The sequence below is a fragment of the Acanthaster planci genome, linkage group LG11 (assembly GCF_054643075.1).
Source record: "Acanthaster planci isolate LZ-2023a linkage group LG11, COTS_SCS, whole genome shotgun sequence".
In the NCBI taxonomy this organism is placed as follows: domain Eukaryota; kingdom Metazoa; phylum Echinodermata; class Asteroidea; order Valvatida; family Acanthasteridae; genus Acanthaster; species Acanthaster planci.
The window spans coordinates 760,082-787,424 of record NC_141787.1 but is presented as its reverse complement, the minus strand read 5'-3'; the positions used below and the strand labels follow the sequence as shown (position 1 = coordinate 787,424).

General features: G+C 39.8%; 5 protein-coding genes across 10 annotated transcripts; 3 read left to right on the top strand and 2 right to left on the bottom strand.

Moving 5' to 3' along the window:
• Positions 1–511: 511 nt before the first annotated feature.
• Positions 512–5,542, top strand: LOC147797236 (uncharacterized). Of its 4 annotated transcripts, none has more exons than XM_087143043.1 (4): positions 512–654; positions 742–851; positions 1,674–1,934; positions 2,388–5,542. In XM_087143043.1, exons 3-4 carry the CDS (start codon positions 1,692–1,694, stop codon positions 2,496–2,498), a joined length of 354 nt encoding a protein of 117 aa, XP_086999169.1. In that variant the 5' UTR covers positions 512–654; positions 742–851; positions 1,674–1,691; the 3' UTR covers positions 2,499–5,542. The 4 variants fall into 4 exon arrangements, with proteins under 4 accessions (XP_086999169.1, XP_086999170.1, XP_086999168.1 ...); XM_087143044.1 differs by having other exon boundaries at positions 742–859; XM_087143042.1 differs by having other exon boundaries at positions 518–859.
• Positions 5,543–5,741: 199 nt separating this feature from the next.
• Positions 5,742–9,888, bottom strand: LOC147797235 (E3 ubiquitin-protein ligase PPP1R11-like). Its single transcript, XM_087143046.1, has 3 exons — positions 9,681–9,888; positions 8,219–8,321; positions 5,742–7,274 (listed from the first exon to the last, which is right to left on the bottom strand). Exons 1-3 carry the CDS (start codon positions 9,744–9,746, stop codon positions 7,105–7,107), a joined length of 339 nt encoding a protein of 112 aa, XP_086999172.1. The 5' UTR covers positions 9,747–9,888; the 3' UTR covers positions 5,742–7,104.
• Positions 9,889–9,987: 99 nt separating this feature from the next.
• Positions 9,988–16,847, top strand: LOC147797234 (general transcription factor IIH subunit 4-like). The gene is made up of 14 exons (XM_087143035.1): positions 9,988–10,140; positions 10,877–10,981; positions 12,184–12,315; positions 12,479–12,572; positions 12,682–12,773; positions 12,898–13,006; positions 13,195–13,263; positions 13,607–13,690; positions 14,332–14,383; positions 14,592–14,724; positions 14,823–14,949; positions 15,098–15,176; positions 15,498–15,559; positions 15,666–16,847. Exons 1-14 carry the CDS (start codon positions 10,019–10,021, stop codon positions 15,780–15,782), a joined length of 1,377 nt encoding a protein of 458 aa, XP_086999161.1. The 5' UTR covers positions 9,988–10,018; the 3' UTR covers positions 15,783–16,847.
• On the bottom strand, positions 15,796–23,270 carry LOC110978429 (serine--tRNA ligase, mitochondrial-like). Its single transcript, XM_022233425.2, has 17 exons — positions 22,778–23,270; positions 22,295–22,396; positions 22,016–22,090; positions 21,810–21,884; positions 21,555–21,603; positions 21,243–21,297; positions 20,754–20,901; positions 20,195–20,230; positions 19,822–19,888; positions 19,338–19,383; positions 19,088–19,125; positions 18,827–18,873; positions 18,556–18,665; positions 18,293–18,386; positions 17,990–18,103; positions 17,292–17,357; positions 15,796–17,080 (listed from the first exon to the last, which is right to left on the bottom strand). Exons 1-17 carry the CDS (start codon positions 23,165–23,167, stop codon positions 17,033–17,035), a joined length of 1,560 nt encoding a protein of 519 aa, XP_022089117.2. The 5' UTR covers positions 23,168–23,270; the 3' UTR covers positions 15,796–17,032.
• tada1 (transcriptional adaptor 1) lies at positions 23,270–27,235 on the top strand. 3 transcript variants are annotated; one of them, XM_022233428.2, is made up of 9 exons: positions 23,270–23,394; positions 23,789–23,825; positions 24,195–24,249; positions 24,480–24,548; positions 24,684–24,790; positions 25,105–25,305; positions 25,462–25,610; positions 26,037–26,196; positions 26,311–27,235. In XM_022233428.2, the coding sequence occupies exons 1-9, from the start codon at positions 23,333–23,335 to the stop codon at positions 26,464–26,466; spliced, it is 996 nt and encodes a 331-aa protein (XP_022089120.1). In that variant the 5' UTR covers positions 23,270–23,332; the 3' UTR covers positions 26,467–27,235. The 3 variants fall into 3 exon arrangements, with proteins under 3 accessions (XP_022089120.1, XP_022089119.1, XP_022089118.1); XM_022233427.2 differs by having other exon boundaries at positions 24,681–24,790; positions 26,040–26,196; XM_022233426.2 differs by having other exon boundaries at positions 24,681–24,790.
• Positions 27,236–27,343: the final 108 nt, after the last annotated feature.

Below are 27,343 nucleotides of genomic sequence, written 5' to 3'. Positions count from 1 at the left end.
GACTCTCAGTGCTAGGCGACAGGCTTTGAGGTACAACCGACTACTCCCCCCCTCCCCGATCACTGGTTTCTTCAGCCTGAGTTTCTCTACTACAATGTGGTGCTTAGCAACTGTCCTTCAGTATACCTCCACAGTATACTGTGTGCCCTGTACGTAAATTGTGCACATCGTGTAGGCTACAAGAAATCATATGCACTTTACATTGTGCCGGGGTCCTAACTGATAAGGAACACTGAGGTTGCGTTGCCATTGGCTTGAAGTTTGGACTCTGTGCCGCACACATCTGGGGTGGACGCAATACGGCTACCTAAAAGCTTCATGTCCTGGCCGGGGAAGGGATCAGAAGTTTTTTTTTCCATTGGATAAAAATTAATACTTTCCATTAGTTATCGGCGATAAAACGATTTCTAGAGGGCGCCCCGTAAAGCGCTAAAACTATAACTTCGTCGTAACGTTATGACACGTACGTAGATGTACTGTACATTTTCATTGTACATGTACTGTACACTGTATGCATACACACAGCACGAGTTTCATCACTTGACTTTGTCAAACGTGCAGTGGCCACTATGGCCTTGACAATCCCGTGACACGGCATTACTTGGCAGCCTTGCATTGTGCAAAAGTAATCCAAGTCCCAGAGACAGGGGTCAAGTGAGTGAGAGACTCCATGGTCTGTTTTATGACGTCACCATTTTACGACATAATTCAGTTGTATTCGTTTAATTTATTTCACTGTAGCTGTGTGTGCGTGACGAAACCAGTCAACTTGCTCCTTGCACACATCGGACTGCAGCTGGATCCTGATTCAACAGCACTGTGTTAGCGTCTTCTAGATTTCCACTGCAGAGGTAGCTAGGTAGATATTGTAGGTCTTTTTTTTGCATTTTATCATGAAAAGAGTTAGAATGCACTTCTCTAAATCTTCGTTCAGATTTCAGGAACCCTGTTTTTGACCACACAATTCACAGTTTACATGTAGGCCTAGGCTATGAAATATGATGCTGTTTGAATGACCCCATCCCTAGTTTTTCCTACCATTCCTTCCTCCATGTTCCTACGACCTGTTGCCTACATCATGATGTATTATACTATTGATCATGACATCTGTTTTTTTTTGTGAGTGGAAATTTACGTTTTTCAGATGTCATGAGTCATTGGTTGTACTTGTAGACATACTGAAGCAATGGTTAGTCAGTACATAGAGCTCTGTGGTCAGCCTAGTTCTATGCTTCTGATCCAGCAGTAATTACCATACTTCTGCTGGTACTTTTTATGGTGGGCCTATTCAGCAGAAATTAACCATTATCATGTGTTCCATGCTCCATGAACATATGGAGGGTTTAGTAACATATGGCAGGAATCACCAGAAGACTAGTTCAATTGTAGTCTATTCCTTGAGGGTTGATGCACCAAATAATGTGTAGGCCACTGTACTGTGTACTAGCGGAGGGGTTAGACATGTTAGACTCTTAGAGGCTAGAGCAGCAACAACATGTAGTAACCTGCTGAGTGAATTGAACTTTAATGTGATGAAGTACATGGACTGGTACCTGTGAACTTATGATGTTTTGTCACAGATAGGCATTAATGTAACAGGCATACATGCTGTGGTGATCACTGCATTGTACAGAAAAGGACATAAATAATCATGTTCTTTTGCCCTCTTGTAGATTTCATCACTAACAGCCATGGGTAACTGGTTCTCTCCGATCCCTGATGTCCCTTTGGATTCTCCCGAAGGCAAGCTGGTGGAGCAAATCCTCCATGATAAGATTGTTGTGGTCTTCTCTAAGACGTATTGTCCTTACTGCACAATGGCAAAGAATGCTCTGGATGAACACAATGCAAACTATGAAACGGTAGAGCTGGACAAGAGAGAAGATGGCAAACGCATACAGAGTGTGCTGGGAAAGATGACAGGGGCAATGACTGTAAGTACTCTGTGCTGTTTAAGCTAGATAAACCCACTACAGGGATACAGAGAGCATACAGAAATGACTTCATCCTCTGGAAACTAACAACTAAGCATAAAACTGTGCCAGAGAAACAGGTTACCAGCTCAATTGTAATGCAGTGTGTATATTTGCTGACTGATACTCTGCTTATTTGCGGCAACTTGCATGTAAAGTTGGCCAGAGTGTAATGAGTCTCATTTTATGTACACAAATTAAAAACAAATTAACAGTGAGAGATTTAAAGACAGCAAGGATGTAAAACCTCGAGTGGAACAATTCAAATTTGACATACGAGCATAAAAATAATGTTGGTTCTTCTGTTTTGAAGAGTGTGAGATTTGAGAGATTTTGGAAGGTTGCTGATCAAAATGTTAAGAGGTTGGAGAGTAAATACACAGCTTACAAGAACCCTACTTGATATTGTGACAGGTTCCACAGGTGTTCATCAAGGGTAAGTTTATTGGCGGAGGTACAGAGGTCAAGCAACTGAACGATGAAGGGAAACTGGAGGAAATGCTGCGAGAAGCTGGGGCCATTTAAGAATTTGAACCCAGATATAGTGTGAAGTTGGAATTGTAATGATAGTGATTGAAAAGCTAACGGTTCAGCTGTGGAGTCAAACTCAACAATGGTCTTCCTAAACTTACATTACCCAAAACATCATGTTGTATCTGATGTTGTATTACTTAATTTTTAAAAATTAATGTTAATGTTTATGTCTGGGGAGGAATACAGAAATTGATGTTACTATGTGCAAAACAATGTTCCAACACGTACAGGAATTTTATTCAGAACTTCAGATATGAATATTCATGAATTTGTAACCTGACATACAACCAAGCATCCTACGTTTACATTGATGTGTTTCCAAATGTCTCAGGGAGGAGATCCCAGCCTGCAAATTGCATGCAAACAAAGGAAATTATTTAGCCATGAGCCTATACCAAAGCACATACAGTGTACAATGGATCAGTCTCTGCTGATTGCATAATGTGGGCATCCATTATAACCCTCACCCTGGAAAAAGTTGTGTGTATTGAACTGGTACTTTCATTTCAAACAAGTTCAGTGTATGTACATGAATATGAAGTTCATAAACAACATAAACAACAGGGTTTCATTGTTATTTTGAGTATACAAAAATTTACAACTCTGTCATTATCTCTCAATTTCACTTTCAAAAGCAATTTCAAAAGCTTGCATCCTTTTTTTGTTGAATAAAACATACTTCCTTTTCAACATAGTCATTTGGGAAACATACATGTACATGTACATGTACACATTGGACAGACATTCACAGGACTGTGTGACAGGTATATGTGTAACACAGTGGAGATGTGACAGGTTTGTACTTTATATGCGGCTTATGGACCCTTTTTTTGCTGATAGAAAATTGTAGCTTTCTTGACATTATACTTAAGTACAAGTAACTGTTGTCTGTAATGTAATTAATATGAACTATGTGGTCAGTATCCAAAATGTTATACATACTGCATTTTAATAGTAGTTCCCCTTTGCAAGAACAAAGTTCTTACTTTTGCCACTCATGTCGCAATGAATAGTCATTTTTAAAGGGTAGCTGCAATCAATGGTTTTTATTGCAAACCTGTAAATGCCCCTTTGTGCCTCAGTAAACCCTTTTTTCAACTTTGGTTTCACTGTTTCAAAAGGTATTTTCATGCCTTTGTTTTTTGTGCTGATGAGTATTTCCATATTCATGAGCAAAACTGTGATGTCATCTCAGGAAGAAGCCTCAATGTGACATTGATTTGTACACAAAAAGTCCTGCATTTTTTCTAGATTTTCCTGGATTAAGTTTCATCGTTTTTGCTGTTTCATTATTGTTTATGTTTATATCAATAAGAAACCATCAATTCCTCTCTCAGAAATGCTTTTCAGTTAGTAAAATCTGGGTTTACAATTTGAACAGAAAGACCTACATGTATGCACTTAACCATGCCTTTCCTAGATGACTTCACAGCAACAATGCCCTCAGTTGTCCCAGAAAACACAGATAATTTTGAATGCTTTTAAAAGTGTGCACTTTTCAGTGCATTTAACCAAAAGTGAGTGTGTAAGAGTTTTCATGCATCAAAGAAAAGTACACAGATGCACAAAAATTGTGTCAAAGAAAATTTCATTGCAGCCACACTTTAATTGAAATTGTATTCCCATTGTATATTTTTGAAGGCTACATGAATTTTAAGACTTTGGCATCATTAATTTCTTGTACATGTATATGTACAGTGCCTTGATTGTGACATCTGTATTGCTATGAAGCATTCAGGGGGACTCGAGTTCTATGGAGAAATTAGATGAACTCAGTCTTATTTAAACCCAAATTTTGATCTTTTCCAACATTAACCAGAAAAGAAAATTGAAGTCAGTGTCTAGTTTTTAAGTGAAAAGGAATAGGCCAGAATACTTCAGATTATAGTTTTAGCTTTTGCAACATAGTTCTTGCATGTCAAGATGTACTCTGCGTTCGGGAGATGCTAATTGTGAAGAAAATTCTCAAGCTTACTTGATGGGATTCGAACTTAGGACCTCCTGCGTACTGGTGTAGACGTCTTAACTAATCGACCACTGAGCTTGCTGGGGTCAGCTGACCAGTCCGAGTCAGATGTAGCAGCAAAGTACCGTGAACTATTTCAAGATGTTCTTGTGTTTGATATGCTTTGGTTAAGTATTGGACAATTTCATTTCAAAGACACTGCTTGAATTTCACACATTAAAAACCATTTCAAAAGTCATATATCACATTTAAATTCATCTTTTTCTTTGGATGAAATTCTAGGCTGTCTCTTACAGTATTTTTTCAGGGACATTTGGTTTTGCTTAATTAATCAACTTTGATCTGTTAGGCTATTTCTATTTTGTTTTTAATTTATGCATGTATATAACTCTTCTACTTTAATTTTACTTATATTCAATATTTATTCCTTTGTTCAGTTCAAGTACGATTTTCTCTTTTTATTTGGGTTGGTAATGGTTGGGAATAGGAGTCTTAGAAATTCATGGATGTCTTTTTAGGTTATTGGACTTTTGCTTGGACTTGGTCTTTGAGCTCTGTAAGTATTCCAAACAGCAAACCTGCCTTTGTATGACAGTATCCTTGACTAAGGGACAGTTCGCTAAAATTTCAAAGACACAAGTTCCTGACCTGATACAGGTCAGCACAAAGCCACAACTCAAGTTGTATATGTAGGTGTTTCATGCACCTCCTTTGTGCTATAGAATCACAATTTCTTCCAAAACAAGCCACAGAATAAGCACTCATCTCTGCTGTAGGATTTATGGTGCCCTTAATACCACATCAGGCTGCCTGTGTTTGATGTATTAAATGACCTGCATGATACAGCTGTGGTCACAAAAGAAAGTCTTTATAAGTCCCCTCCTTGCATGTAGTTTTGGCAAAAAGATGACTGTTTCATGAGTTAATACCATACACTGCAACCAACTCTTTATTTGTTACGCATATTAAGCACATTATTTTGAGTAAAATAGAAACTTTTGAAATTAAAGTATGATATTACTTTGTAACCTGCGATCTTTTAAGCGTATAATAAATAACTTTCAACGAAGTTCTGCTGTCATGTTTCTGTTGCTGTTTCTTGACCATTGGTGTTTGAATTCTAAACCCTCACATTCAGGATCTTGTAAGGTATCAAGTCACATGAGGATGCACATGTTCAATCTTCACATTATTTTGGAAAAGTTATCAAGTCCTCGACTCAAAGCTACTTTTAGTGCAAATAAAGTAAAAGTTTTGCAAAACCAATGTACAACTTAAGATCATATTTCTGTTTATTTACATCAGTTCACACCAATAAATACAAGCCTACTGTCTTACTTTGATAAGTCAACATGGTAAGCATAGATTCACACATTTTATACAGGTTTTCACATGGAGATACACAGCCTTGCACACTTGTGTGTAATATATTTCCATCAGATTCTTCAAAAGCTATATGTGTTTACATCACACTCCAACGGGTATCCAGTTAAATGTGCAAATAAAGGGATGTAGTTACACCTGCCTCTCTTCAGCTAAACCCTCTGAAACCACCTGTTAGATATGAAGAATCTGGTAGGGTTGCTGTTCATCTGAAGCAAGATAATGTGTAGTTCATTGTGTTACCAAAGTCTCAGGAATTCTTTGAAGACTTCTAGGGGGAAGAGTGAGGCTACAAAAGTCTGGATTGTGTATAGTAATTGGATATGGGGGGGGTACCCTTCGATATCTTGTGGAGTATATTGATGTTTGTATGAATGCCCGTTAAGTCACTGCTTAACTGCACCCATTTGGCTACCCACCCTGAGGTTCCTACAGACCAATGTTGTAGTTGAGACCCTTTAAGACCTTCAAAAGACCACATAAGACCAACACAAGGACTCCAGTCTGAATCCAAGTCATAAGCTACTCAAATGAACTGCAACGAAATCATTCCTTTGTCATTGTTCACCCTGTTACTTATGACTAATCTTGTGCATGGTCTTGTATCTAATCTTGTGTCTGGTCTTCTGATGGTCTCGACTACAATACTGCCAAAGACGGTACTGTTTATCTGCACACTACATGTACATGCATTTCAAAAGACCATACTGAACTTCCACATCTTGAATGCACAATCTCCTGACACCTCTACATACATGTACATGTACACTAGCAATTACATGTAAATGGAAAACAGACCTTTACAATCTCCTCTCCAACACAGAGGGAGAGGTTTGACTACTCCAGTTAAGTCTACTCATGTATTATCATTGATAACTGCTCCATGTGTGTACATGTACTTGAACTTTGAACTCAAAAGTGCAGACACATTTTTAGCTTGGATTCCTTGGGTCTAAAACCCTCCACCCTGCCATGTACCCACTCACGAGAGTTCAATGCCTGGGACTCGCTCAACTTACTGGGCTTACACAAGGACTTGGAACTGTAACTGTACTGTAATGAATTGCTCATGCCAGGAAAACAGGAAAATGTACACAAATTGCAACAGGCAACTTTCGAAATCTAGAGATTCTACTTGGCAAAATATTTAATAAGTCCTTTTCATATCCATTCCATAACAGGTTTTTATGGAAGCCTACAATCTATGAGAGAAAATACTCTAACACAGGGTTGAAAAGTATTCAGGAATTAAGCAGAAGTGCCCCCCTCTGCCCCACATTGCTCTGTGCCTTCTGGTGGTTGCTTTTCGTAGTTTCCTTTCCTCTGGTGTCTGCACATTTTACACTCATCATCATTACCACTCTCGTCACTTGATGAACTCTCTCCAAACATGCGTGGCTTCTCATATATGCAACAACCTGAAAATTTACAAATACACAATACATGTTACAAATAGTCAAATACAATGAATGACCCAATCTTACAAAAGGAGTACAGATATCAAGTTAGTATTTTCTGAATGAGTCAGTTGTGAATAAGAATGAATTATCAGACTCCCCCATATTCAATTTGCAATGTCAATAATCATAAGACTTGTAAGATAATGGTTCTTGTTATGTCCGTTAACTTACAATGTAATGAATTCAACCAAAGTTATGTTTTGTAAATAGATTACTTTCAGATGAATAAGGAAGAACGCAATAAACTGAAAACTTTGAAAATATTTAGCTATTTCACAAAAATTCCCTTTACACATTTGCAGAAACCAAGGACTTTGAGTAGTAAGTGTCTCCATATTGTTCCCAACTTTTTTCTTATGTCAGCTTCAGGGACTAGGGTTAACCAAAGTCGGGGCATGTTTTGCAGCCCCTAACCAGAAATGTGTTTGAGGCATCAAAGCAACAGCCAGGACCATGTCTAAAGAAGCCCACTAAACGAACAACCAGAAATGGTTACGCCATCAAACAGAGACAAAGTACAAGGAGCAGACAACCTTATTAATGAACGTCATTATCCCTCAATATTCAGCATGTTTTTTTTTACCAGTACTGCTCTCTCCTTTCACATTCTAGAAGAAAGTACCTCTTTTGGTTCACTGCATGTAACCAAATTCTTTGGAATGAATAATTCACTTATTTGGAAGGAGCAAAAAGATTGGCTGCTTATTTTCCACCATATTGAACTGGCACTGAACCAAATCTAATTTTCTGTTCTCATTTGGTCAACTATGAAACCATACTGACATACCCAAAGTCAACAAACTGCCTGACTACATTTGTAATGAATGACCACAGCAGAAATGTGATTCTGGTCAGGGTTTCACCATGGTTACCAAAATATGACCCTGTGTATGTGTACTTACATTTTGATTTCTTTTTGCCCATGTGCTCATTATCTATTACGCCATTTTTCCAGTTGACTTTCTTGTGTGACTTTGGTTTTCTCAGTTTCAATGTTACTGATGGCTGTGGAGAGGTGGAAATAACCACTTCATTAATAATCAGCTGTACTATAGGCCGGCTTGTAAAAATTATTGGAAGTTAACTTGATTAGCATAGCTGGGGACATAAATGAGTGAGGGCACTGTTCCTTTGGGACTCATTTTCTTAAATGGAAATTGTAATTAAAAGTTGCCATTTTCCAGAAGTTCCAGCTCCTCTATCTAATTTCAAATTTTTTGAAATTTTAAGTGAAGCCACGCCGTTGAAATCACGCACAAATAAGAACAAAGATTGTATGAAAATATGTATTTTAAGCTTTTCAGTCAAAATCCACACTCATTTTTGTGTACCAAAAAATCACAGTTTGCTCTGCATTGCACATTTACAAAAAGTTCCAAACCATTTCAAAATATCCCTACTTTCAATCAATTTTTCTTTGCTTTGCAAGGACCGATTGAAACCAAACCTATCAAAATGTTTCTTACGACATTCTCTCCAAGATCACATCAAAGAACATACAAAAAATATGTTGAAAAATTTATGAGCCTCCCTAGCAGAGCCACCACACATGTAAATATACATACATGTACCATATGGCCACAGTTTACAAACACCTCACTTTAAAAGGCCTACTGTATTATTCTATAGCCCTCTATAAGTTGTAGTTCAACAAAACTTGAACAAGTGGTAGTCTGGTAGGCCTGGTTCCCAGACAACTCATCCGTTGGGACAACTCGACTGTTAAGACAACTTGACCATTAAGACAACTCAACCGTTGGACAACTCTGCCGTTACGACAAGTCATCCGTCAAGCAAGTCGACTTTGACCCAGAGACAACTCAACCGCAGGAGGAGTGTACATGATGTATGTGGCAACCGCAGGCAGATGTTTAGCTATAACCTAGCACCACCAACTGCTGGGTGATGTGTTTGTGCAAAATTGCACGCATTGCAAGCAAAGGCCTCAGGGCATGGCACACACTGGAATGGTTTCATGACTAAATGCGATGGATGGTGAACACACGGCCATGGCTGGTAAAGGAAAAAGGTGGCCAGCTGTATCCCACACGCACCACAGTGCCATGGAAATATACTGGTGATCCTCGATTGTGAACAGGTGAAGTCAAATTTCATGGAAGTTACTGTGTTGAGGACTGGGAAATGTATTTATTTCGAGTTGTCCTGAGTTGAGTTTTCCCAACAGACGAGTTGTCTGGCATGTCTGGACGGGCCCGTAGGCTCACGACATAATTTTTTACCGTACCACATGGACATAAACATGTTCAAATCGAACGAAACATTAACGAAGCAACTAGCTAACACTAGCAGTGACTGGCACTGGTAACACTAGTTAGGCGTAAATAAAAAAAGGCGAGACATTACCGATCTTGGCGTCTCTGTTCGAGTCGAAGTCACCGTCGGAGTTCGCAAAGTGTGTGTAGATGACATCGTAACCAAAGTAATTATCAATTTAATTTATTTAGTTAAAAAACCAGTCATTTTTAATGTAGGCCAAGACTTAAACCATGTAAACGTGACTCAGGATTTATTCTTACCCCAAACCAAGTTTACGTGCTTCTCGACATGTTCGTGTTTAACATTGAGTAACTGGTAATCGGCACAGCTGATCAGTCATGTCAGTCGTTACGTCTCTAGCGTAGGCGCGGCTAGGCCTAAGTGATTACCAACGTAAAGTCCCACAATGCACTTCTTCTACCAAGATGGCAGCCTCCATGGGAGAGAAACTGATGTGCAGCGATTTGCATGGATATTTGCAGACTCTTCCTTCGTCTGTTCTCGACAGATTATACAATCATCCAGCGACTTGTTTAGCTGTGTTCAGGTTAACGATTTTAATGATGGATTCGGGCCTATATTATTGTTTTTTTGCTGAGACTTAACGTCATCATCGTTTACCCCCAGACTAGTGCGGTACGGACTCTCACTCCCGCTCCATCCTTAGCCCCACATCCGTATACGTAATTTTGTGTCGTCGTACTGAACATTTTCGGCGCACCCACCTATCATCGTGGGCGAAATTTCTTTTACACACAGAGATGATCCTGAGCCTCTCTGCTTTTTTAGCACCATTTACTGAATGATTTTACTCACGTTGCTCTGGTATTTTTCAGTCTTTTTTCCTTCACCCATTCAATCTCACAGGCTCGCTCTCACAGTCACCATCTTTAAAGTAAGATTGTTGAACATTACGTCACTTGACCTCTCATCATCTCGATGGCTATTCCATGTCAAGATATATCTAATACACGGACTGAGCGATAAGATACTACATGTACCAATGGGCTTTTCCAAAACTTTGGCAACAGAGAGGCAAGAGACAAACCATGACAAACAATACTAGCCTCAGTTTCTGTAATAACTGACTGTTGCATGGTCATACAAGGTCAACCATCAACTGTAGGAATGAAAACATATTTTCTAGGTCAAGGGCCAATCTGGCATGTCTTGAAAACTGAAAACTTGACTCAGTTTGTGATCAGTATTTGAAGTGCTCTCAGTTGGTTTGCGTCTTTCTTATTTACAAGTACAAGGTCTAATGTCTTGTTTAATCATTTCAGAGAGCTGCCAACACTTGCCAAGCATTATGTGACCAGAGTGCTTTTTGTTGATCAGCCAGTGCTCAAAACATCAGTGGAGTCTTGGGTACAAAAATCGCATCTAATGTAAGAGTTAAACTTTATACTAACCTTTTTGAAAGCTCTTTCCGGGCAACAGTTTAGTTGTTCACTTATGTCAACATCCAAACATTTAACCACTTCGGGCCGGGGCATTTTTCAATGTTGAGGATGCTGGGCCGGCATGACTATCATTTTTTCTGTTTTCAAAATCCTTCAACAATTCATCATTCCATTTAACAGTCGTTTATAGCCGCACGGAGTAATCTTCAGGCACTACTCTAAGTTGACAGGTGACCTTCATTGACGCCCGAATATTTTAGCCAGGCCTGCAGCCTTGTAAACAGAGCCCAGATTGTGCGGTGTTATACAACTGTCTTTTGTTCATGAACCTGGCTCAGTGCACTGCTGACCTCTTTTCAATAGGGGCCAGATTAGCATGCAGCAGTGCTGCGTGGCTCATTGCTGCGGTGGTGGAGAGCTTTTGTCCCCGGTGGTAATCCGCTTGCTCTGAATACCGCAAACCCTGGTATACGGTTTCAAAATAACGCTGGATTATCACCACTTTTGAGAGTGAAAAATGCCGGTCATGCCCAGCAGCCTGGTCTTTTGTTCGGAGTACGGTCTTTTGTTACAGGGCCCTATTTCCTTTGTCCGAGTTCGGAGACCCCAGCCACACATATAAACCATACGGCTCTGATTTCGGAGTCCCCGGCTGGTAGTGGTTAATGTTGTATTCTATTTTTCGAAAAGTAATTTGTCCTCTGAGCAATTAATTGAATTGGAAATGATTTAATCTTCTATGTCATTTGTTTCCTGTCATTCTGTAGCAAAGAACACACAACAGTCATACATTGTCTTTGTACATGTAACTGATGTCTAAAGAGAAACCCATAGATTTTTATTCATATTGGAGTAAATACAGAATAGATTGTACACCTTTACTCCAAATAAAGACCCTGGCATCATGGTGGCTTTGGTAAGAGGTCAAAGTCACCATGAAAATAGCTTGACAGTTTGACCTCATAGCCGGCTGCAAGGTTGATTATGCAGGTTGGCGGGTATTCTGCAATTAAGCTTTAATATCTATGTTCAGGAACTTTTCCAAATTGTCCAGAGTACATGGAAATTGATGTAAACTTGATGACTAAAGCAAGATGGGCTCTTTTAGTTAACTATGTAACTAAGAATGAAATATCTTGTTTTGTTTTCTGTCAGTCATGCCTGTCTTTTTTTTTAATCTGTGGCAGGAAACACAAGAAGGCAGTGCAGGTTTTATCTGACCTGCGAGTGTGGCATGACCAAACTCTTCCAGGAGGTCTACCAGGATGGCAACTCAATCCTATCTTTAGAACCAATCTCAGGATAACCTTACTGGGAGGGTGGGTGAATGAAGATGGCGAGTGCATTCAGATTCCATTTCTGGTGTCTTCTTTCCCCGAAGATCATCATTGTAGAAGAATGAAACAATGTCTCTCTTGAGTGACATTAAGATTGTTCTGAGATTTTGTTTATGTGTGTGTCTGGCTACATTTACATCATTAGGGGGAAACCGTGGTCAGGCACTGGAAAAACTGCCCCAGACAAGAATACCAAAGACATTGAGAGCCTCAGCAAGTATGCAATGGAACGGTGGGAGGTAGGTGCTTTTATATAAAGCATGTTTTCTCAGTGAAATCGAACAGTTTTATACAGCAATGAATGTAGAAATGTACATGTATCTCAAACTTCTGTTTTGGTCTTTCCAGCTTATACTTCACTTCCTGGTTGGTTCTAAGGGGGAGGATAGCGTGTCTGCCGACATCGCCCACGTCTTAGTACATTCAGGACTCATGAAACTGTAAGTCCAGTGCAAAAGTATATTCACGTCACCAGCCAATTGCCAAGACTGGTAGAGCAAAGATGTCGGACAAAGTGTCTTTGCCCGAGCACCTGACTACCCGTTTTGACCTTCCATATTGCAGGAATGAGCATGGCAAGGCAGTCATTACACCGTCTGGTTTCCAGTTTCTACTGTTTGACACTGCATCTCAGGTCTGGTTCTTCATGCTACAGTATCTGGAGACAGCCGAGGTAGTTAGCAACTCATTTTTTTTTCATGCCTCTCTCTCTCAAGTCTCCTTACTGGAAATTTCCCTAAGTAATTTCCATCATCCAAGGACCCTGGCTTGGGTTATTGCCAAAATAAAATAACTAAACAAAGTTGACTGTCAGCCATACCCGATTTGTGATTTACTGCTTTTTGTGTGATTTCTTTTTAGTCCCGAGGACTGGATCTTGTGGCTGCCCTGTCATTCCTATTTCGTCTCAGCTTTTCAAGTTTAGGAAAGGTAATAAAATAAACATGTACACAGACAGGCAGCTCAAGCATAGGCACTGTTAGGCTGTTATCAAGGAACCAGATTTTTCCCTCCAGGGAATAACCTAACACCTGCAGGCCTATTTGTTCCAATTTAATCGCATTGGAACCATCCAATCAGTATGAAAGCTCAAACACACTGAAATCAAAAGTTTTCCCCTGGTGATATTCTCAATGCAAAGTACATGTACCAAAAGAGCACCGACAGAACATCTTTCTTAATGTCCAGGTTAAATTTGTGTGCAGGAGATAAGTTGATAGTCATTCTTTTGTCCACGTTGTTCAGGTATTCGCAAATTGACATTTCTCTCTAGGACTATTCCTGTGAATTCATGAACGATTCTCAACTCCAGTTTCTGCAGCACCTTCGGGAACTAGGTCTGGTCTTCCAGAGAAAGGTGAGATCTAAAAACATCGGAACTGTGGAAGGATTTGAAGGATTTATTGACTACTTGCCGCCAGGGTTGCCGGTACCGGACACACATTCTTTATACGCGTGGCCAAGGTCTCCAAAAATGGACAAAGGAAACTGGGCCTTGTAACAAAAGACCGTACTTGTAACACTTGGATTTAGCGCGAGTGGATTGCCACCGGGGACAAAAGCGCTCCACCACTGCAGCGATGAGCCACACAGTACTGCTGCATGCTAATCTGGCCCCTATTGAAAAGAGGTCAGCAGCGCACTGTGCCAGGTTCGTGAACAAAAGAAAATTACGTAACACCGCACAATGTGGGCTCTTTTTACAAGGCAGCAGGCCTGGCTTAGATACTCCAGGGTCAATAGATGTTGTCTGTCAGATTAGAGTAGAACCAGACAGTCCTTCGTGTGGGTGTGAATGTTCAGTAAATGAAGATATGAATTTTTAAAGAATTTTAAAAACAGAAAAATGAAGAAAATTATCCCGTCCCAGCATCATCAACATTCCTAAGTGCTTCCATCGCGAAGTGGTTAATATGAAAAATGTCTTCAAAAGGAACTCTCTATTTGAAAACTTGTGATTGCTGTTTTTACTTCTGCATTTACTACGTTTATTTTCAGAGGAAGAGTATGCGATACTACCCAACTAGTCTTGCAATCAATCTAGCATCAGGTATGACTTCAGGGTTTTTGAAAAATTTCCTGGAGTGTTCAGATTGTGCAAGTGGGGAACTGGGAGGGATTTGCCCCATTCCCCACCTATGACCCCTCCCCTTTTGTCCCCAGCATATGTTATTTGCAGCTTGCCATTGCTTGATATGTGGCAACCTTTTATTTGTACTCTGGATAGCTTAACTAGTCCTACATCCTTTCTCCCACAGGTGTATCCAATGTGAGCACAGACAGTCATCGAGAAGGTTTCATCGTGATTGAGACTAACTACAGAATCTATGCCTACACAGAGTCTGATCTTCAGGTGGAAATCTTAGGGCTGTTTACACAGATGCTCTACAGGTAATCCGTCATCTACAGTTGATTGAGTTTTGTAGATCTCGCAACCGAAGTACCAGAAACAATTGTGACCTGTCTCTTGTGATACTCTGCCTACTCAGATTTCCCAATTTATCTGTTGGCATAATCACACGCGAGAGCATCCAACAAGCTGTGTCATTTGGCATCAAAGCAGAGCAGATACTCCACTATCTCAGAACCAATGCTCATCCAGAGATGCGCTCTAGGGTAAGTCCCAGTCATTCCTTCTAGCCGTGCCAAATCTAACAAAATCCTAATTTGGGAAGTCTGTATGGGACTATGTTAATTAAGTGAAGTGGCATTTTAAAAAGTTACTCAAAAGTTTTATTAAATATACCATTTTCTTTTCCACCAGGTGCCTATTATTCCATCAACCCTCAGCGATCAGGTCAGACTCTGGGAACTGGAGAGAGACAGACTGTCCTTCCAGTCAGGTAAAAGTTCCAGTCATTGCCTGGTTGCAGGCTTGTTTCTCTTTGTTCGCGAGGAAGTAATGGCTCCGTGCAAGAACAGTAGATGGCGCTGCCAGGTGTACTCTTGGGAGCCATTGTCAGCAATTGGCCAGATAGATGCCAACAGTTGAATTGAATTTTACCCATTTTAAGGAAGACAGTCTAGCTGTTATTAAGTGTCCCTTTGATTACAAGTCTGTAAAAAATCTAACCTTTTCAAGAATTAATCATTTTCATCCAGTGAAAACCAAGAATTACTTCCCCCCCTCTTATCATGCTCATATTTCCTTGTTTCAATTGCAGGAGTGGTCTACAACCAGTTCCTGTCATTACAAGATTTTGAACTGCTCCGAGACTATGCCAAGGTATTGAAACAGTATCAGTGGTGAAGGACTGTTGTAGAATCCATTATCAGGTGATAGCAAAGTGTTTTCAATCACTGTGTCAGATGTTCTCCTTTTTTGTTTTTAGGACTTGGGCGTCTTGATGTGGGAGAGTGCTGTCTCTAGAACATTAGTGGTGACACCAAGCGGTCACGACGACGTCAAGAAATTCTGGCGACGACAAAAGAAAGGCCAACAGTCGTAGCAAGACAGATGACTGTCTGTGTATCTTGGAGTGTTTATTTTTTCATCACCTTTACAGTAACTTCAAGCCAACATCAATGGTCTTCTTTGAATCATAATGCAAGTTACAACACTAGTAAAATCAAACAAAAGCTTCCATGCTTACAAAATTTCACAGCTCCTTAATTGCAAGAATTCACTTGAATACATGTATTCGCTTGAATGGGGGCATGTGGCCTAGTGGTTAAAGTTTGTAGCTTCTGATCATAGGGTCAGGGGTTCGAATCCAGCTGGTGGCAGCATGTTGTGGTCCCGGGCAAGTCACTTTACCCCTATGTGCTTCTCTCCACCCAGGAGTAAATGGATACCTGTGAGGGCAGACACGGTAATGTTTAGCCGTTTGCACCAGGCTAGTATACTCCTCAGGGAGCTGAGATGGTTTCAGGAATGTTCAGATGATGTGATCCCAATGTGCAGGGACAATGATAATACGCACATGGAGACATTCCGTAATATGCGCTACATAAGAACTGATTATCACTATCCATGAAGTTTCATCCTTCCCAAAATTTGTGGTGTAATGCTCAAATGTTGGCAACAGATTTCAACACTATTGACACAGGGTCTTTGAAAGCGGAAATCACAATAGACCGATTGCGCCTGCTAAATCACTTGACCTATAGTGGGTATCAACCCCATAACAGCGTGTGTTTTGAGTGTTGTTTACTACAAACTATACAGCCAGGTTATGGTTTAGTACCCAGTACATTCGTAGTCTGAGTACGGTACCTACCGTCCGCGTTATATTTAGTAAATGATACTTATAAAACACTTTGCTTTTGGTGGACGTCGTGTTTGTTGATATTTAATACCCACTATAGGTCACGTGACTTAGCGGGCGCAATCAGTCTATATGACTTCTCTCAAGTATCCTGAGTATCTTCTTGAAAAAAAAAATCAAAGTGAGGTACACTGAAAGAAGGAATTTCATCATTATATCTTGCACAATATGAGGTTCTGTTTGGTGGAAAACATTTGAACATTTTTGTATGGTTTGTACATATTCAATAAAATATGGACCATGTTACATTTTACTGCGTTGGAGTTCCTTAATGTACTCCAACACACAAGTTTCCAAGACATTTTAATAAGAGTGCAGAATATACCAACTTGATCAACATCACTAAGTCAGGCCAGAGGTGATCTTGGGGGTTGCTCCGGGGTCATGTCCACATCAGTACGTACAATGACATTATCCAGACTCTTCCATTGTCATTTTGGTATTGCTTGTGGTAAGTAAGGCTTGAGAACTTCTGGCAACTGGAGAAAAATATGAAACAATTATTCATCAGATACAGAAAATGGACAGCAGAGAAAAGCTGGATCAACCCAGGATCTGAACCCAAGACATGTAGACTGCAGTTGAAGTGGCTTACCAACCCTACTGTCCACTATCAGCACACCTGTCCAATAGTGGAATGAACATAAATCAAGACAGAGAAAAGAACTCAAAAGTTATTTGTGTGCTTACCTGCTGATGTACAGAGGGAAGAAGTGCAGCAAGTATGACAGAAGTATCTAGTGCTGTGCAATGTACCTGACGATGACAATCAAATATTAAGAAAGCTATACCAATTATTGATGTCAAAGACAGAGACATGGTGTGTCTGAGTGCAGAGAGATCTCCTCCCAGGATTCATCTATAGACTAATCCAGCTATAGTAAGTTTGTGCAGTCATGTTAAGCTCACATGAGTCTTGCTCTGATTCCAGCAGAGCTGTATATAGAGAGAGTAGCGTTGACTTTGGAACCAAAATGGCCGTTCATAATGTGAGCAAAGCAGCATGCAGCTATTGCGTACTAATATGGGCAATTCACAATAGTGCGCCTCCAAGAGTTGCAACACGTTGGCCAATCACAATGCGCAAAACCTGCCGACCCTTTCCAGATGAGCATTAGGTTGACAGATATTGTGCAGTTGTGATTGGCCATGCATTGCAAACTCTTGGAGGTGCACTATCGTGAAACGCCCATTTTGTCTATGTGCAATGATGCATAATCCACCATTTCAGTTCCAATTGTTGCAATATTTACGTTGCAACTCTCTCCATAAAGAGCTCTGGATTCCAGTTTACAACCTAGAGTTTCTACGCTAAAATTACATAACTGTACAATGTCTGTATCCAAGCAGTATATTCAGTGGATATGTAGGAACTGCATTATGCCTACCGTGTGGGGAAAGTTACGTTGTCTACTCTGAGCTGCTTTCTGCGATGGTATTGCTGGATATCTCATTTTTACTCGTCGACTGATGTAATCAGTACAGTTTGATACACTGGCAACCTAAACACCAAACCATAACAATGCATTCGATTTCATTGAGGATTTGTGATCTAAATTTCATTGCTCTTTGGCAGAACACAGTTCAAAAGGAAATTACTCGAGTCAACCATTTGCAAAAGTCTGCCCACAAGATGGAAGAGTTGTACTGAATGCAGAGGTAGGAAGTTTATTTTGGAAACTTAAACTTACCTCTACAAATTTACCAGCATCTGGTATCCAGACTTCAATGGCACATTTCCTGTACATGCTGGGAAGTAGACGGGCACTTGGAACTTCAACAATTCTTCAAGAACAAATAATGCAGAAATTTGTCACTATTCAAATGAAAGAAAGACACAGGTCTGGAAATACAGTCATACTGAAAGTACACCACTGTTTCAAACTTCTACAAAAAGGGACTCTCTCAAAAATGTCAGCCTCAAACTGCCGTCCATTACGAAGCCGATTCCTACCTGCCATGAAGAGGGAGAAGTGATAGAAGACCCCTGGCTGTACTCAGAAACTGATTGAAAAGAGCATTACTAGCTGCTTCAGTATTCTCACAAACTCCAAACAGTTCAACCTGTCAATAAGTAAACACCATGGTGGATTCACAAACAGCATTTGACTTTTACATAGGTCCATGCCCAACGATATCTCACTTCTATCTTCTCATCTTTGGAAACAGTTGAAATGTGTCAGAGCAGTTTAACATTAAGTGACAATAAAGGCAACCTGTCTTACCCTCTGTGACTGGAAACTTTCTTGAAGTCCCTCAAAATAAGTAGATTCTGTAAACAAACAGTTCAGTATGTACTGAATTTATCACAAACCTTAGCACAACAGTTTCATACTTGCAGCAGAACTTTGAGTAATACTCCAGAACCTTTTTTTCCAAACGTTTTAGTCTTCATTCTGGTACTTGACCACTTCTGATGGATTGTCTTGTATAAGACTGGGTGTACTGTAGTTGGACTTTATAATGAGGTCATAAAGGTGACATACCTTGATGTTGTTTGTAACTTCTTCCAACTGTAAAGCACCTGAAACAAGCAGAGAAAAGTAACAAGGTAACAGCATTTCAGCCAATCATACTGAGTACTTCATAAGCATATTTATACTGAAAAACACATTGAGGAAAACAAAATCTAAGAATTACAATTTCATGACTCTGAAACACAGAAGCTTCAATTTTCCAGCAAAAGCTTTTTGAATGTTGCTACTTTTTCTCAACAAAGACTTTTGTACTGCTTACCTGTACGGTAAATCAGATGCTTCAACAACAGACATCATGAAGTAAGCTGAAACAAATACAAATGTACTGTAATTCAGTTGTTAATTGTTGATTTCTAAAAAAAATAACCTTTGGTGAGAATTTGTTCACAAGATGGTCAAGAAATTTGTAAAAAATAATATGAAATCTGCAGTAGTCGACGATGACAAGAGATAGTGCTATTTTTCTGACAGTGCCCAACCCTTCGTGACTTTAATTCTGGCAAAACTGAAAACAGCTGGATTAGTATCACAATGCATCAATCTTACTGCACATATTACGTGGCCATTCTCCTGAGGAATCACACAAATCTTCCAAACAGACTAAAATGGCTGGTGTTGTGTCTCCAAATCCAACCCAGATGTTTTCCTTGTTTTTTTTCTCCAAAATGAATCTTATATACTTGCAGCGATGAGATTGATTTCACTTTTAAGGGTCTTTAGCTCAGATCCAAGAAACAACTTACCAACGAAAGCCAAGGAACTGACTCCTGCTAGATATTGTACATTCTCGTGAGTCTCAATGGCATATGTCTGTGAGAAATGAACATCAAATCATTTATAGTGTCAGATATCATCTTCTAATTAGAACATCCAAACCACGAGGCGGAATAAACAAACAGGCTATTTACCGCTGGGTAAGCATCAACCAGAAGTGAGAGTTTGACTAGCAATCAGGTTCAGTTGCCAAAATTGAAATGTTGAGTAATGTCATCAAGATGGTTCTTGGTGCAACCTTGACTTATGAAATCAAAAACCTCATTGTAGGAAAATACATGTACCATGTCTCAGCAAGTTTTCATAGCAGAAGATTTTTAAAAAAGGAGAGACAGATCTTACCTCATTGCTGTTGTCTGGATCTAGACCAAGTGATTCCTGCACAGAAATGGCATAAAGAACTGACATGAAACTTGTGGGATAATCCTGTGACAGTTTACTAATAAGTGTCTAAAGTTCCTACGCCACACATCTGCTTACGATTTTTAATTTAATATGGAGAAAAGATCTTTGTGGGAGCTGTAGAGGGTAGTGTAAGGCATACAGACACGTTTCAGATAAACACACTTCATGGGCAGTGGTGGTGCTCAGTGGGAGTGTGTCAGGGGTCAATTTTCCCCTCCAACCCCATCAACTGCTTTAAAGGGGGACAAACCCTCTCCTTCCCTAGGAAATACATGCAATACTCCATAATATAACTGCAATTCATTGTAACATTAAATGGAAAGATAAAGTGTGCACATGAGGCAACCAGGCATGTAAACTCAATATAAAATGTTGCTCAATTTACTGTTTTATTTTCTAAACTTCACTGATACAGGGAAATCCTTTGGGGGGCCCACTGATGAGAAGTCTTACGAAACCAATGACAATCTAAAAAGATGTGAAGAGCTCAACTCACCAGTGCAATAGACTTGTACATAGCTGGGCAGGTGAATGGGGTAAATCCTTGATCTAGGAGATGCTGCTTTACCCATTGGGTCAATGCTAGCTCCAGCAGAGCAGCCTCGTGCTCTAGGTAAGCATAGCCTCCATGGGACATAGGGTGACTAATGGAAAATACACAAAGACAGTGAACTAGATCAGCACAGGATGCGTCAAGACATCTGTTAGGACTGGAAACAGTATACTTGATTCTCATAAAAAGCTGTCTAGAAATACCTGGCAATTAACAACAGGACCAATCATCAATGCTGTACAACATTCACTTATGTTGATAGCTGCTTCCTAAGATGTGAACACAGGGCTCTGCCATCATGACTAAGACAAGTAAAACCTTTGACATCAAAAGTAATATTCAAGTTTAAAAACTCACCTAGCTTCATGTGAGTTTCAGTTGATATCTGATCTCAATATGAACTAAATAAAATACACATATGTACGTGGTTACCTTTCTGTTAGAAATATGTTTGGCGACTGCTCTTTAGGCTTGTCGCTCTTTTCTTCTGTAAGAGATAGAATCTAACTGTTATTACATCTTTCAAAATAGTCAACAATGTCAGTTTATATAATCATTCTACATTGTGACATAATTACAAAAACTTGCCAAGCCATTTTTTGTAATTAAGGATCCCAATGATTGGATTTTGTGTCCTTCCTTTCAGCCAGACCAATGAAATGTAAATTCTTTCTCTCACAATAATGCACATGAGGTCAAATGTTTTTCTGTTACCCTGCTAACCTCTCTTTCAAGAATTCTTACCTTTGTCAGTTCCAAATGTCTCCAGAATCTTTAGCATACTCCCACATGGCTGTGTTTGAAAAAAGAGAGACTACTCTTCAAAGATTAAACATCAACGATGTATGCTGCAGGGTTTGGTTTTTAATACATGTTGAATTTAACTGTTAAGCTAATTTGACAACCAACAGCTTGACTTCAGCTAATAAAATAAAAATAATGAAGCAAGATGAAGAACGGACAAGTACACTATTCTACTGACTTCTTCAAAATGCTTACCACGGCAGGATGTAACTTGTTAGGGAGCTTGAGAACAGCAGGATAAAACTCGTCTGACAATGAGGCTATAGAAAACTGGCAGTAAATGCAGGAATCAGTTTACAAAATATAACCAAACAGTGGTGTAAAGATAGAGGCAATGATATCTCAATTAAATCAATGAAAGAACTATGTACATGTAATAATTACAATTATTCTACACTTACATTAATCTGGCGTAATTCCTCACGAAGTGACTTTCCCATCTGTTGCAGTTTGTCTTTCTGTTCTTTTGCCCCACCCTGTGGAAAAAAAAAAGTTTGGGGAAAGAAAATGTCCTTTTCTCAAATCTTCCCCTTAAGCAATGTAAGTGTTTGACACTATGACAGTACTTTCCCAAAGCTCAACAACTACAGTGCGATGGAAGATAGTGCTTTGAGAACTTTTAAGTCAGAACAAACTACAAATTATAAATTAATAATTTTATCAAGTGAAAATGAGATCACCTTTTTTCTCAGACGTTTAATATCCTCATTGACCTTTGACCTGCGATCCTCGATGCAACTTTTCTCCTGTTCAAACTTCTGGAGCTTCTCCCACAATGAAATCTTTGTTGACAAGAAAGTTGAGAAAATGAAAATATGAATTTCTGTAAACAATGGTAAATCAGGTACATTTTCCAAAATGTCATATTATATAAATCTTGTAAATCATGTAAGTTGAAATAACGTCTTTTTAGAATGAGAAGAGGAAAATACTCATATAAATCTAACCCTTAACCCCCAGTGCTATATTTTCATTTTTACCTTAACGGATTATAGTTATTCCTGGTATGCTCTGTACTTAAACATGAATTGCAACGAAAATCACAAATATTAAAAAATTAACCAAAATTACAACATCGACAACAAAAAAATATGAAATGTAGGGAATATCACCATACTCTGAAAGATTTATCAACACTCGCAAAATATATCAGAATTTCTCACCAGTTTTGATACATTGACTTTATGGCCCCTGGCATCCAAATTCTTTTCCAACTCGCTTAGGTCTCCAAAAATTCCATCAAAGTCAATTTCTGGTTTCAAGACAAACGGTACATGGTCCGCTTCTGACAGAGGAGTATACAAAGCTGATGAGAAGTGTTTTGCTACTAGCTGCTGTACTTTGCAACTGCCTTGCAACTGACGTTGTGAAGACGGAAAACCTGAAAAGCTTTTGTTCACTTCAAGGAAATAACTTGTACCATCAACCCTGTCTGGTGACGACTCATCGAATGAAATTCTCGAGGCAGATCGGTGGGGATGAAGACCAATTCTGACTCCAATTTTTGGCTTGTGTGTTCTAAGACAAAAGCTACAAATACGCAGCATGTACATGATGAATTTGCTGTGTGAAAATCTGCTTAATGCAGAGGTTTTCCGGAAGTGCACGAACGACTTCAAGCGGTCTACACCACGTGTGAATCAAAACAAACTTATCCGAATGAAGTGCGCCCTCAATCGACTAGGTTATGTGGCTCAAGCTTAACGAGGACAAGCAACATGAACGACCTAAAAATTGCCAAACGGAATTTGTCCGATGCTTTAGGCGATAACATCAAGCTGTAAGTATTTAACCCATCATGAATGACAAATGGGTCATGGTGGCATAACTGTATGAGATAAGTTGGCTGCAGATTGAGAAGAAAGTGACTTGAACTGCAGCAGTCATGATGTAGTTGATGATCGGATATGGATTAGGGCGCCCCCATTGACATGTTACATCCAGTAACATAGGGTTGGTTGTGAGTGGATGTACTCTCATGATATAGGCTTGAAGAAAAAAGAACATTAAGTTTCCTTGTTTATGGAGAAGTAGAATTTGGAGCAGTACTATATTCACATGGTTTACTTTGTTTAACATGCTAAAGTAAGACTGCCCTCCCACACAGTGCTCAGTAGGTTGTCTTGTCATAGCAAAATATCACATGGATCTCCTCTGCTTTCTAATCGTTGTAGATATTGGGCCAACATGAAGTTATGGTATAGACAAAAGGTAAGTTTATTTCACAACTTAATTTTGTTGATCATGATAATGCCCCCCCAAAGAAAAAGCCTCTAATAGAAGAAGTTATAAAACTTACACGTACATGTAAGTAGTCAAAACTACCCGTGTGCTATTTTGAGATTTCGCTGTTTTGAGGAATCACATTACTGTGGATATCATAATTACAGTATCACTAGCAGATTTTAAAACAACTCACTCCACGTGTATGATACATTTGAATGAAATATACATGTACTATCATTGCAATTTTTGTACATCAATCTAGTCTGATGTATTACTGTAACTAAGTAACAGTCTTTTCCTCTAGTGTTTCAATAGTTGTTAACCTTTCCTGATTTCCCTGCAACTGTTCCCCAGATTACCAAGGAGGAATTTGATCTGGAGGCCCGTCGTCTTCTCAGCGATGACAACAGTGAGTCATTCAAAATGTTTTACTCCTGATCAGTATGCCGTTAACCATGCCTGCCATTTCTGATTTACGCTCATTAGTCAACTGCCTCCAAAATTCCTCTCCAAGGGAATTGTTGTTGAACTATTGTGTTGCACAGCCCATACTTGGGAATTAAAAGGCTGATGGTTCAGTATTAGGCATTAAACTCATCCGACTTTGACAGAGACCATTCATTTGCTCTTTCATTTCAGTACATTTACACAACGAGTTTCTGGTGACAGTACTCACAAGATGTCAGATACTCAGCTCAGAATCATCAGGTGAGTTTCAACCTTTCAAGTTTTGAGAACCTTTCTCTTTATCATGCGATAAATACTGTTGAAAATATGTAGGTTTATATTGGGCACTTTTTGCAGTCGTCGTGATGGAAGTTATTTCTTTTCCTCTCCCAGCAGAGGCATCCAAGGTCAAGAGCAGTAGTTTATCCAGCAGCACGGAGAAGCTGACGAAGAAGAGCAAACCACCAAAGAAGAAGAAAGTCCTCGTCAGACCCACCTTTGAGGTAAGTCTTGAATTCAAATGACAGCCACAAGATGTGCACTTAAAAGTAGGGATAACTGGCTGAGAACACCTGTCACTTGTAGGGTAATGATCTCATTCTTCATTGTATGAGCACAATAAGGGTCTTTGTACAAAGTTGGAAGTACAGATTCCTTATTTTGTTGTCAGTTTTCTGGGATAATCCTCAAAATTTCAATAATGAAACATTTGAGTTTTCCTATTTGCATTCTGCTAGCATCTGCTTTTTGGCAGAAATCAAAATACAACTCAACTTTTCATGCCTGTATAATTATAATCACATTTTTTTCCCCCTAGAATCGCTTCGTGCCATCGGATGCCATGCTCAAAGCTCCCGCTGTGGCCATGCAAGTTGAAGAGTCGTTAGACTTCTGCGCTCGTAGCCTGTTCCTACCAGACCCTGCTATGCTCCATGGGCGTGTCTTTGTCACGGCATGGGAGTGGGGCATTGATAACGTGTCAGGAGCTACCATACCATTGATAATGCACTCAGTGCAGGTAAAGTAGTGATAAGACAAGACAATTTGAAGTTCTGTGATCTTGTGTGGTTTTCATATGTAAAGCCATTGTTCCGTAATCACTAACATAGGACAGAAATCACTGTTTTTTTCTTCTTGCACTTTGAAGTGTTTGTTCCTCTGTGCTTATGTGTAGCATGTACTGAAGAACGTGATCAGTGCAGTGATTTCTCGTCGTAGCGGCTACAGCGTACGAGAAGGCAAGTTTAAACACAACATGGGTGTCTTCATGCAGCTTCCATCCCTCCGAAACCAGTCCAGAGACCGACCTCACCTTGAGAAAAGGTACAAATGTATGTCCAAGTTAACAGCAAGTGGTGTCTTCTGGGTGCCGTTTGGAATTCAGATGGGCTATGTTTCCATCTATTTTGGTCATTCTATAAATTTGGTGTCCAAAGGTGTTCCATTCTTGTGTTCTTGTTACACCTGACCCTGTGTCATTGGACATAGAACTATCATTAAGATTGACTTCAAATTATTTTCTACTTTTTAGACAAGTAATCTGCATTACTTAAATAAATTTCAATAAATTTTGCAATAACTTACAAATCATATGGCAGATGTGACAGGGACCTTAAATTTGTATGACCCATGTATCCTTGTTTAGCACGAAGTAGTAGTGTTATATTTAAGACACATGCTTTTATGAGTTGTAGGTAATTTGAACCATCCAGCTGTACCCAAATTTTAATTTTGTTTTGGTTATCAAAGCAGCTCTTCCACCAACATGGAAACCCCATCAGGCCAATACTCTGTGACCAGACCAGACTCGGAGACCAGTGAACAGTGTGCAGTCATGCAGCAGGCAACATCTGGTATCCCGCCCACTCAAAAGCCTGTGTCCACCTACGACTTGCTGGATGCCTTGCAGGTAATCTGACCCTGGGAACAGTTTTTGGGAGTTTTGGTTGATAAGTTTTCTTGTTAAGTATTTGGTTAAGTGAACCACAGGTACAACAGATTCTTATGATCTGATCTTTGTTAGGTTCATCCAGGTGTCTTGGCATCACACACAGTCAGCTGTGCTGCAGTTGAGCGCACCATCGTTAGACTGTGGCATCCAGACCGCGATGAGTTACACCAAGATGACATACAGAGGCAGAGGGTAGCTCAGCAGCAAGAGGAGCTGATGGTCTTGTGAGAGATCAGGGTCAGTCATACGCAAAGTGCCTAGAACGGTTAGGGGCACTCATAACCACTTCCTGCCAGTTATTCCGGTACCGGACACGTATGCTTAAACGCGTGGCCCGGGTCTCCGAAATCGGACAAAGGGAGCTGGGCCTTGTAAGACTATACTCTTAACAAAAGACCAGGCTGCTGGGCATTACCAACATTTTCTCACTCTCAATAGTGGAGATAATCCAGCCTTGTTTTGAAACATTATACCACGGTTTTGGGCATTTAGCGTGAGCAGATTACCACTGGGGACAAAAGCGCTCCACCACTGCAGCGATGAGCCACACAGTACCGCTGCACGCTAATCTGGCCCCTGGGTGAAATATTCGGGCGTCAATAGATTTTGTCTGCCAGATTAGAGTAGCCACCAGACAGTCATTCGTGTGGGTGTAAATGTCCATTCATTGAAATGATGAATTTTTGAAAACTGAAAATCCTGGAAATGTCCCATTTGTGTGCACTGCAAGTTGTAAATAAAAATACCTGGGATATGACACTTGTAAAATGGATTAAGGCAAACAGTGATGTTGAGCCTGGTGAGCCCTAGGATTAACAGAAAGATTTTGAGTAATATGGTCACTGTACTCTTCACTGTATTCCTCAACTGGAAGTGCACTTTGTGCCGGCCTGCAAAGGATGAGCAAGGCACTGATAGTGACCGGTCAAGTTGTAATGAGACAGTAATTTATTCTTTTTGGCCTTGACAAAAGATGAAAGCACCTCTGCAACCAGTTTTGTTACCAATCCCTTTCAGGATTGTACAAATGTAACACTAAACCTCCAGGTCCAACACTTAGAGTGCATATTTACAGTGCTAGGGTGACCCTTGGATCTGAAGCAAT